This window comes from Panthera uncia, chromosome B4, assembly GCF_023721935.1.
Source record: "Panthera uncia isolate 11264 chromosome B4, Puncia_PCG_1.0, whole genome shotgun sequence".
NCBI lineage: Eukaryota > Metazoa > Chordata > Mammalia > Carnivora > Felidae > Panthera > Panthera uncia.
The window spans coordinates 88874639-88886578 of NC_064809.1; the positions used below are offsets into that span (position 1 = coordinate 88874639).

Genomic DNA, 11940 nt, shown 5'->3' on the forward strand with positions numbered 1-11940 from the left:
GCTCAAACTCACAAACCGTGAGATCATGACCTGAGCCGAAGTCGGACACTTAACCGGCTGAGCCACCCAGGCACCCCCAGAAAAACTGATTCTAAGAAACATTGTGTGAGGAATGTTGTGTTGTATTAGGCTACATAATATAAAAACTGACATTAACTAGTTCCCAGGTTGTTCTATCTCCTAAAAAGATGGAGGCTATTAATTTGTAGATGTTAATATTCTACCTAAAAACTTAAAGATTTTTTAACAATTTAATTGAAGATGTTCTTCTCTCCTACTAGAAAACCTTAAGGACACATGAAAGAAAAGCACTTCAAGATCTAGACAAAATATCTTTTATTCTGAATTAAACAAAATCAAAACTCTAAACAAGTAGTGCTTATAAGATCCACTGACATATTTTTAGTTGTGTAAGTTTTCTTTAAACCTGAATTAGCTGAAATGTGTCAGTATAATATCTTCTTTTATCTTTATGGAGACCAAACAATTACAACCACAGTAACACTTAATAGAATTTTGAAGTCTGAGAACCCCTGCACATTGGACAGCATCCAATTAAAATACCAGTGTCGCTTTCATTTATCAAAGAAAATATTTTATCAAGCTCCCAAAACAAATTTGAGGAGTTAAGTTGGGTTTGAAGAGAAAGGCCAAGTTAAATCTGGAAACACAGTTTTCATTTGGTGAAAGCTGAAATCCACATATACATTCTAATCGAAGACCTGTCCCATGTAGGATTTTTCAAATTTTTAAAGAGTCTACCAGGCCAAACCCTTTGCTGCCTTTACTGCTTTTGCTTTGCTTTTCCCCTTCCCTTTTTCTCGCTTTGCCTTCAGCCTTTTCCTTTGTCTCTGGTTCATCCATATGGGGTACTGTCCATGCTGGTCTAGAAGACTCTTTTTGTTTCTCTTAATATCAGTCTCCATCTTCATGTCATCTGAATAAAAAACGAAAACTATTAACGCTCATGAATAAAGAAACAATCCTGTGAAAAAGCATGTTAATGCAATGAGAACATCAGAACTGAAAGTGGTCTGAGACTACAAAAGAAAAAAAAAATCCCTTTTTCTATGGAATGCTCTTTGACTAACACTGAAAACTCCTCACAGCGCATTCAATGGACTCAGACATGCTCTCATGGGTTCCTACAACCATGAAAGACATAAAAAGTACTGGTGAGGAATGAGACATGTCTTCTATTTAGTCACTAAGAGACTTTCTGAAGAATGTTGTCATGACTGTCCTTTGCATTAGTAAAAGTTAAACAGCAGTCATTTAGGATGTATGGGTTTGAGTTACTGCAAGAAGGGTAAGTATATGGCCGGGAGCAGAAGTGGGTTACAAGAACATTTCTCAGATTAAGTGCTTTCTTGAGCTAACTACGACAGTTGAGCCTATTAAGTGTACCCACACTTTTAATGGACAGGCCTTAAAAGTAAATGAGCTATGAAGAATGGCTGGCCACTTCTAATGAAGTGTACTCAGAAGAGGCGGAGTAGTAAGCAACAAGCTTGTGACGGGCAGATGACAAAGGAAAATCAGGATGGGGGCACCTGCCTGGCTCAGTCAGTAGAGCATGCAACTCTCAATCTCAGGCTCGTGTGAGTTCAAGCCCCGCGTTGGGTGTAGAGGTTACTTAAAGAAAGAAAGGAAAAAAAAAAAAAGAAAAGAAAAGAAAAGAAAAACTTGGATATAAGGTTGCCTGGCTGGCTCAGTTGGTAATGCACACAGTTCTTGACCTTGGGGTCCTGAGTTTGAGCCCCACGTTGGGGGTAGAGTTTACTTAAGGAAAAAAAAGTGTATTAAAAGAAAAAAAAAAAGAAAGAAAAATGAAAGAAAGAAAAGCCTGGATGTACACTGGGGCTGACACTCTTATCCAGATAACACCCAGAGACCAGCAATCTCCCTGACACGAAGCTCAGTGCAACCATGCTGTGGTACATCTATCACCAACCTTATCTACTGTGAAGGACAGGCCCAGAATGTCCTCCCATGGGAACTTACCAGGGTATACAAGGTCGTGCATGATCACTACCACCTGACACTGTATTAATTCGTTTATCTGGCTTACTTTCAGTCTCCTCCAATACAATGTAAATCCCATCCGGATGGAAGCAATTTCTGGTATGCATCATTATTTCCTCAGTACCTAGAATAGTGCCTTCTGTATACTAGCCATTCAATAACTAGTTTTTGAATGATTGTTTTAGGTGCCGTTCTAGGTTCTGGGGATATGGTGGTCCAAATACACTCCTTGCTGTCATGGAGTTTACAATATTCCGTTGAAGGGAGAATAACAAAGCAAACCGCAGCCTGTGTTAAGTGGCTTTTTTAAGAGAAGCACCAGAACCACACTAAGTAAGACCCAGCAGGCTCTGATGAGCACACGGAAAGACAATGAGATGTTTTAACGATGTGAATGACAATAATTTGCCTTATTTATTCTAAAAAGATCATACTGAGGCGCCTGAGTGGCTCAGTCAGTTGAGCGTCTGACTTCGGCTCAGATCATGATCTCGCGGTTTGTGAGTTCAAGCCCCGTGTCGGGCTCTGTGCTGATGGCTCAGAGCCTGGAGCCTGCTTCAGATTCTGTGTCTCCCTCTCTCTCTGGCCTTCCCCCACTTGCACTCTGTGTGTGTGTCTCTCTTGCCATCTCAAAAAAAAATAAACATTTAATCAATCAATCAATCAATCAATCATACTGTTTGATATGTCAAAAATGAATCAAAAGGGAGTGTCTGGGTGGCTCAGTCAGTTGAGCATCTGGCTCTTAATTTTGGCTCAGATCCTGATCCCAGGGTCCTGGGATCCAGTGCCACATCGGTATCCACAATGAACGTGGATCCTCCTTAAGATTCTCTCTCTCCCTCTGCCTGTCCTCCCTTGCATGTGCTCTCCTCTCTCAAATTGGAAAGAAAAAAAAAATCAAAAGGGAGCAAATGCTGAAGAGAGAAGTAAAACAGGCTACCATCTTGGTTCAGGCAAGAAACAATAGTCATTTTAAAGTGATAACATGAAAGGAGGAGGAAAATGGATAGATTCCTGCTATATTTTGGAGATATTCAAGATGCGCTAATGTTTTAGAGGTGAGAAATAAAGGAAAAAGGGATCAAGGTGACTACTAGGTTTGTGGCTTAAGTTGAAGGAAACAAAGGGGAAACACAAACCTGAGGGCAGAGATGAGCAACCACACTGAAACCAGGCAGATTACTAAATGGAAAGACTCCCCCACTCTCAGTTCTATCCCCATTTAGTTCCTGAAATATTCCAAGGAGGGTAGCTGGACACTGCTGTAGGCAGATGAGAGGATCCCTCTCTAAGAATGATGCGAGAAAAGACCTAGGTTCTGACATACATCCTCCACAACAGAACCTTCTAGGTTCAACCCAATCATACTCCAAGTCTAACAGTTGATAAGTCCTCCCCCACACCTTGTCCCCACCTCCCCTGCCAGTGTCCATTCATCATTTTAGTGCTTTACTTTTAAATATAAACAACCATTCATTACTAGGCTTTGGAGAAAGCCTTCATTGTGAAAGAGAAAGATGAAAACTAAAGGAATGCAGGGGGTAGAGGGAAAAAAGAATTCAAGAAAATAGACAATGCAGAGTAGATCAAAAATTTTCAAACTATAATGAAAATCCGCAATGAGATTAGAGAACATATATCCATTAAGAACCTCAGGCTATAACAAAGAAAGAGTAAAAGAGAAAAAAGAACTCAGAAATTAAAAATATAATAGCAAAACTAAACAACTCAAAATAAGAAATAAACAATAAAGTTATGAAAGTATAAGAGAAAAACAGAAAACAGGAGAGAAAACTACAGAATACATTAAACAGACTCAAAAGCAAACACTCAAAAAGCAAATAGGCATCTACCATCCAAAACATATAAGGAACACTTACAATTCAACAAAAGGACAATCCAATTTGAAAGAGTCCTGACTCTTGGTTTCAGCTCAGGTCATGATCTCAGGGTCATGAGACATCAGCCCCAGCATGAAGCCTGCTTAAGATTCTCCTCCCTCTCCCTGTCCCTTACCGGCTTGCCAGGGTGAAAACAAAAATGAGCAAAGGACTTGAAAAGATCCTTCTGCAAAGATCATATGCAAATGGCCAACAAGCATATGAAAACATGTTCAACAGCATTAAATGACTGAAGAAATGCAAATCAAAACCACAATGCGACACCACTTCACACCCAGTAGGATGAGGCAATTCTAAAAAGAGAAGGAAAAAGGGGAAAATGGCTGCCTGATACAGAAAACAGTAAACAGAATTATCAACCAACCCAGCCAATTCCATCCATAAGTACAAATCCAAAAGAAATGAAAACATGTATTCAAACAAAGATGTGTACACGAACGTTCACAGCAGCACTATTCACAACAGCCAGAAGGTGAAAGAAAGCAACCCAAAATGCCCATCAACCAACGAATGGATAAACAATGTGTGGTATGTACATAAAATGGTGTATTCTTCAGCCTTGAAAAGGAAGTACTGATACATGCTACAACATGGATGGACCTTAAAAACATTAAGCTCAGTGAAAGAAGTCAGACACAAAAGGTCATATGTTACAGGATTTCAATTATATGAAATATCCAGAAGAGGTAATCCATAGATACAGAAAACACATCAGTGGTTGCCAGAGACTCGTGAAGGGAGGAAGAGGGAGACTGTTTTATGTGTATAAGGTTTCCTTTTACGGTGATGAAAACGTTTTGGAAAAAGAGGTGATGTTGGACAACATCACCAACGTACTAAATGATACTGAATTCCACACTTTAAGGTAGTTAATTTTATGTTATGTGAATTGTACCTTAAAGACAAAAAAAGAGCAAATGGGCAGAGGCAGTACATACGAGGAAAAAGAGACAGCAAGTGTTAAGAATTCTTGTTTCAAGGAGAGCTGAAATAAAACAGCAGATTGAGAGAAATGGGACATCGAGGGAAGGATTTTTCTTTGTTTCCTAGAACATATTTATGCTGTTGGAATGACCCGGTGAAGAAGACAGACTGATAAGCAGGATGCAGGCATATAGCCCTTGAGAACGGAGAGGATTCAGAACACAAGCGGAGATACGGGCCTTTGAGAGAGTAATATTAGCAAGAGGGAAAACTTCTAGGACTGGAAGGCTGAGGATCACTGCTCTCTTCCTTGACCACTGGACACCACATAAATTCACTTCTATTTTAAGAGCCTGAGTATTACGAGTGCTTATTTCAGTTTGCTGCCAAACTGTTATATGAGGATGTGAAAACCAAGGAGTCCTTTCCTGTGCTGAAGCTAGTAATATACACAGCCTCTAACTTTAGACTGTGATTAAAACAGGTACCTAGAATCTGTCAAAATCAAATACAGGAAACTCTGATTTGTTTTAGGAAAATAATATAACGGCATATAACGATTCTTTGAACGGGAATAGATCTTACAAAGGATAAAATGGAAAACGATCTGCTATCTTGCCTAGTCCCTGACTGAATGATATACTCTTCCAACAAGGATGCGTCTACGTTGTTCGTCAGCTCCTGTTATACTGTATTTCTGACACACTTAGGCTATTGTATAAGCCTAAATACCCTGAATAATCCAAAACATGCCTATTCACATGAAGCGCCTTTAAAATAGTTTAGCATAGAATCTCTAGCAGCACTATAAGCCTTCAAAGAATCAAATGGGCATGGCAGGAGGTTTGTAGGGAAGCATGTGCAGGAAAGAGTGGAGGACAGTCAAAAAGGGAAAAAGAGTCACAAGAGGAAACTGATAGAATTATTATTAATTTTTTTGTTTATTTATTTTGAGAGAGAGAGCGGAGGAGGGGCAGAGAGAGAGAAACAGAGAGACACAGAGAGACAGAGAGAGAGACAATCCCAAGCAGGCTCTGCCATGTCAGTGCAGAGCCCGATGCAGGGCTCGAACTCACAAACCGTAAGATCATGACCTGAGCCGAAGTCAGACGCTTAACCTAGTGAGCCACCCATGCGTCCCTATTATTATTTTTTTAACAAAGCACTTAAACTCACCTTTTTCATCTTGTACCACACATTCAGTTTTCTCTGGACAATGTTTAGGCACCACCACAGTTGCTATCTCTTGAACATCTTTCATTAAAACATCACTATCTATTTTAAGAATACTTTTAAGTCTGCTGAGTTCCTTTGGGGCATTCTTTTTTCTCTTTTCGGCACGCATCTTCCTTTTCCACTTACTCCGTAAGCTTTTAGCCATATTTTACCTGGAAAGCTGACAGAAATACATACACAAAAGCAAAAATTTATACTTTTAAAAAAAGAAGGGCAAATCCTTGGAAAACCAGGTCAAAAGGTATCTCTACAAAACATGAACAAACGAAAGGTAACACACTTCACTCTGTTCATGATTTATGATGGCATAATGCACAAATTATGGGAGAATCAACATTGCATATACAGCCACTAAATAACAAGAGCACCAAATCAAACTCCCTGTGGTCACTGGCAAACTGTAAGTCAAGCCAATTCTGAAAGCTCCTGGAGTTTCCATACAAGATGCAGAAACTGAATTTCCCCCAAAATGCAAAGAGCATCATCACCTTACATTTATGCAACAACTTACAAATTACAAAATGTTTTTATAGGTATCTTTTAACTTGACTGCCTCTGAGCTTATAGGACACCTTACCCCAGTCTTCCTCATTATGCTCCCCTCAATTCAATCTACCTAATTTTTTTTAACTGTTTGTTTATTTTTGAGAGAGAGTAAGCATGTGCATGGGAGGGGCAGAGAGAGGGAGACAGAGGATCCCTAATAGGCTCTGTGCTGACAGCAGAGAGCCTGATGCGGGGCTCAAACCCACAAACCGTGACTTCGTGACAGGAGCCAAAGGTGGATGCTTAACCGACTGAGCCACCCAAGTGCCCTTCAATTTAGCTATTTTAAACTTGTCCATATCCACTCTTGCTGTTCATCTGTTAGCCCCAGCCCTAAATCCTCCAAAAGGCAGTTAGTGTGAGCTTTTAAAAACTTAGAGCTTTCCATAGTCTTTCATGGAATTCTTTAATGATATCCCACCTCATATTCAAGATCTACAAGACTATTTGTGACTTTCAACTCTATTTCATCTCAGGCTCCAAGCTCCACCCCATCCCCAAGTACCAATTACATCGGAGAAAAAGCTCAATCAGTGACAACCCAGGCACAGTATGGGGAGGTGAGAGGGAATGGGAAGGAAGGAATTCTAGGTATTATAAAGGGTTTGGAGGAAGGCTTTTGAGAGTGATTTATAACACAATCTTGATTGCATTGATGGATGTTTGTATACATATATCAAAACTTACACTGGGATGCCTGGGTGGCTCAGTCAGTTGAACATCGACTCTTGATTTCGGTTCAGGTAATGACCTCATGGTTGGTGAGTTCCAGTCCCCCTCAACCTCCATGGGCTCTGGGCTAACAGTGAAAGCTTGCTTGGGATTCTGTCTCCCTCTCTCTCTGTCCTCCCCCTGCTCTCTCTCTTTCCCTCTCTCAAATAAATAGCCATTAAAAAAAAAAACTTATATTACACACTATGAACATGTGCAATTTAACAGATTATACATCAATCAAGCAGTTAAATAAAACGTTAAGACATGATTTTGAAAAAAAAAAAAAGAAAAAGAAAAAAAAATTTTTCAAAGTCCAAACTATCTCCACTTTAGCACCTTTACAATTTGCTGCTTCCATGCCTGGGAATGACCTTCCCAAAGCTCGCTCCTTCATTTAAGTACCACAGAAAGGGTTTCTCTGACGACCTCTCCCCCCCCCCCCCAACCCCCCCTCGTAAGCTTACCTCCTACTCTCCATCACACCATCCTTTTCTTTCCTTTTAAATACGTATTACATTCTGAAATTTAGTTTATTTTCTGTCATCCCGGGGGACTTCGGGGACCCCGAAGGCAGGCGCTAACTAAATGGGTCTCGTTCACCGCACGGCGCATTTGTTGAATGGATAACTAACAGTTTAACAGTTTGGGGACCACAACCAGCAACCACCAACTCACGGTCCCCCTGCCTACAACAATCCAAGCCTGCGAGGGGCAAGAACAGAGGAGTTGCGGTAAACAACTTTGAAAGCCCAGGTTAACCCGAGCGAGACTACCGACAAAGGAGGGCTCCACCTCGCAGAGCACGGGGAAGCCCGAGGGCCACCACCAACACCACAGGAGACTCTCGTTCCTGACGGAGGGCTGCGTCTCGGGCCGGGCTCAACCTTGCCCAGAGAGGGACCGGGCTTGAGATGAGACTCTCTACGGGCGGCAGGTTAGACTCCCAAGTCCCAGGCCCCACTGGACCCGGAAAGCAGAGGACTCACCACGCAAGTCAGAAACCCGCAGATGGCACGCAGACCACGCTGACCGGAAGCCTCCACACTTCCGCCTTCCTGCCGGCGCTTTCCCCGCACTCCCAGGAGCCCCGGACGGGCGCGCTGCACGCCGGGAGCCACGATGCCCCCGGAAGGCCTCGAGGGGCGGGGCCTTCTGGAGTCTGGCGCTGACGCACTTCCTCCCTCTGATGGGAGTGCGGTTTTAGGAGCTTGGCTCCTCCCCTGTGGGTTCCCAAGAGGGATTTGGACATTGCGGAAAATCCGGATGGCTGTTGGGGCGCCAGCTAGACCAGTTTCCCGATCGTGACCGGGTTATCTCCGACACGCTAACACAGTGATCCTGGCCCGGTGACCCTGCCTGCCCAGTAGTGAGCCCAGAGTCTCCCTTTACATCTCAGGTCCCACATCACCATTCACACGATACTCTTGGATTTCCTTAGACTGATTCGTTCAGACACGTGTTCTTCTAGAAGGGAAACAACTCTTTATTTGCAGCCCTTAACGTTTTCCCATCACGGGTGATGATCTCACGTTTGTACACATTTGTCAAAACTTACCTATTGTACACGTTAAATGTGCGATTTATTGTATGTCCGTTATACCTCAATTTTTTTTTAACCAAAAACCCTTTCCCATCCCAAAGACAAATTCAAAAGGTAAAATGATCAAACTGATTCAGTTCAACCAATTTTTACTTGGCTAACAATAATTTAATGTAAACCAGACATAAGTCTTAGGTGATGGTCACAAACACCAGTTTTATTATTATTATTATTATTATTATTATTATTTTACATATGCTACTAATAGCATAGGCTTTGGAACCAGACATGTCTTGTGTTGCATTTTTGGTTCCAACACTTCCTTGTGAGTAATAAAAGTAAGTATCTCAGAGCCCGGAATGCCTTATCCATAGACTCCAGCTAATACATACAACCCAGTTGATCCTCGGTAGGTGATATAGAGCTCAACAAATGGTAGCTTTTATAATTTTTACATAATCTCAAACATGCACAGTACCGTTTCTTGTTTATTTATTCTGAGAGCGAGCGAGTGAGAGGGGCAGAGAGGGAGGAGAATCCCAAGCAGGGTCTGGGCTTTCAGCACAGAGCCAGAAGCAGGGCTCAATCTCACAAACTGAAATCATGACCTGAGCCGAAATCAAGAATTGGTTGCTCAACCAACCGAGCCACCCAGGGGTCCCACAGTACTGTTTCTAAACTGTTATTTTCCAGAGATTTATAACATATGCCAAAAAAAAAAAAAAAAAAACACAAAAAACCCAGGAAATTGTCTTTAATGATGTCTAGTAAATTCCTATCTGGTTGCTAGAAAAGGAAAGTTCTGAGAAAATTTGTGTGTACCTTCTTTCTTTAAATTTGTGTCCCCGAAGAAACCCTGCAACATATGGAAAGTGGTACACTCAGAATACAGTAGGCTTTTTTAAGTGGCTGACAAACTCTTAACCTGTGATATATAAAAAGGCAGCACACATTAGAAACCTGCTTTCTGGGGCGCCTGGGTGACTCAGTCGCTTCTGATTCTGTGTCTCCCTCTCTCTTTCTGCCCTTCCCCCACTCACACTCTGTCTCTCTCTCTCAAAAATAAATAAACATTAAAAAAGTTAAAAAAAAAAAAAACCAACCTGCTTTCTTTAAATAAGAGTAAGCCTTTACAAAGCAAGTGAATTTCTATTTTACAAGTTAACCATAGATCTTAGCTGCCTCTCCCAAAAATACACGTTCACATTGCATTTTAGAGAAAGCTCATGGACAGTCCTAATTAACTGCATCTCTCTTAATAAACCAGGCCAAGGAGTGCCTGTGTGGCTCAGTAGGTTAAGCGTGTCCAACTTCAGCTCAGGTCATGATCTCGCAGTTTGTGAGTTTGAGCCCCCTGTCGGGCTCTGTGCTGACAGCTCAGAGCCTGGGGCCTGCATCAGATTCAGTGTCCCCCTCGCTCTGCGCCCCTCCCCCACTCATGCTGTGTCTCTTTCAAAAATGTGTAAATATACAAAAAAAAAAAAAGTTTTTAAATAACAAACCAGGCCAAGACTTGAAGACGCCTGGCACCAGAAGAGAGAAAAATTTACCTATTGTGAAAATGTCATGGTGTTAAGTATATGCCAAAATTCTGCAGTACTAATACTTTAAAAAAGCTGACTCGTGAACTGCGTTACTGGAAAAAAGAAAAAAACTTGTAAATTTATGTTCCTCACCGGTTTGTATGAAAGCAGTTCTAACAATAAATAAGTGGCCTTAGTATATTTAAAAATCTATTATTAATTCCCTCATTCATACATTTGAGTATGCACTCCGTGACAGGCTCTATGTTGGGTATATGAAGATGACTGAAACTAAACTACCAGCTTCAGGAAACTTTAGGCTCTGATGGAGGGACAAGGCTTACAGGTCGAACTGAACATTGCTTCAGCTCCCTCCCAGAGCCGGAAGGAGCCCCCTGGAATGGAGGCACGTGTGTAGCACTGAATACAGGCTAGGAAGTGGACCAGTTCTCCTTCTTAAAGGCATGCCAAACAGGCACCAGCCAGTAGGCCCTCTGCAGCCAGGCCTCTCCCATGGAACTCCCAGTCTGACCAATCACTCGGTGAGGACTGCAAAGCCTTCTGGGATTCAGACAGTGACGCCATGTTGCCCAGACCCCAGGTGATGGGGACTTCAAGGCAAAGCTCTACAAAGATGAACAGGCAAAAAGAGCCCGAGTTCCCAGCTGTTCCAAAAAGGCCCACAGCTGGCTGCTGATACCACTAGTCCCCAGAAGTGCATCAAGTGGATCAAAGCCTGGGGTGAGACCTGCAGAAAAAAAAAAATGTGGGCAGGCAGACAGGGCCCACCGCACCTTTCCCAAGAATACATTCAATAGAAACAGCTCTCAGATACTGCTCTCTCCCCATTTTCCTCCTGCCTCTGGCTGTACTTTGCACCTTGCGTGTGGAGTTGCTGGTCACTCTGTCCAAGTCCTGCTAATTCCATTTTTTAAAGTATTTCTGGAGTCTGCATATTTTCACCTTTGTTTGTTATGAAAAATTGGAAGTTGCATGCACCCTTTTATCCAGCAATTCCGCTTCTAAGTATATTTCCCTATCTTGGCAAACTCCTATCTATGCACCCTGGGAGATACACAGGGACACACGTAGCAGCACTGATTGTGCCAGTAAAAAAGAAGGAACCATATAAAAATGTTTGACAGAAGAATGTATGAATAACTATAGTTCATTTATGAAATATAGCCTACATCAGTGTTTTTCAAACTTCTTGGTCTTGTGATCTCTTCACACTCTTAGAAATTCAACATTTGTCGTATCAGAAATTAAAACAATTTCTTACACTTATTTGTCATTTAAAAAAGATATATGAATTACATGTCTACATTATGTTTATTTAAAATAAACTACTGAAAAGAACAGCATTGTTTTCCATTTTTTTAAATGTCAAATCTGTTTTTGGTTATTTAGTATCTTTAGTTACAATTCAGTACATTCTGCCTTTCGATGGCCAATAATAATTAACAATAGTAGCTGACATTAACTAACACTTATATGATATATCCATCTCATTTAAACCTTGTAACAG

The 11940-nt window shown here is 41.5% G+C and overlaps 1 protein-coding gene across 3 annotated transcripts; it reads right to left on the bottom strand.

The window, feature by feature from the left end:
• Positions 1–319: 319 nt before the first annotated feature.
• On the bottom strand, positions 320–8487 carry LLPH (LLP homolog, long-term synaptic facilitation factor). 3 transcript variants are annotated; one of them, XM_049625926.1, is made up of 3 exons: positions 8336–8487; positions 6030–6249; positions 320–937 (listed from the first exon to the last, which is right to left on the bottom strand). In XM_049625926.1, the coding sequence occupies exons 2-3, from the start codon at positions 6232–6234 to the stop codon at positions 759–761; spliced, it is 384 nt and encodes a 127-aa protein (XP_049481883.1). In that variant the 5' UTR covers positions 6235–6249; positions 8336–8487; the 3' UTR covers positions 320–758. The 3 variants fall into 3 exon arrangements, with proteins under 3 accessions (XP_049481883.1, XP_049481885.1, XP_049481884.1); XM_049625928.1 differs by lacking the exon at positions 8336–8487 and adding an exon at positions 7323–7535; XM_049625927.1 differs by lacking the exon at positions 8336–8487 and having other exon boundaries at positions 6030–7288.
• Between the last annotated feature and the right edge of the window lie 3453 nt (positions 8488–11940).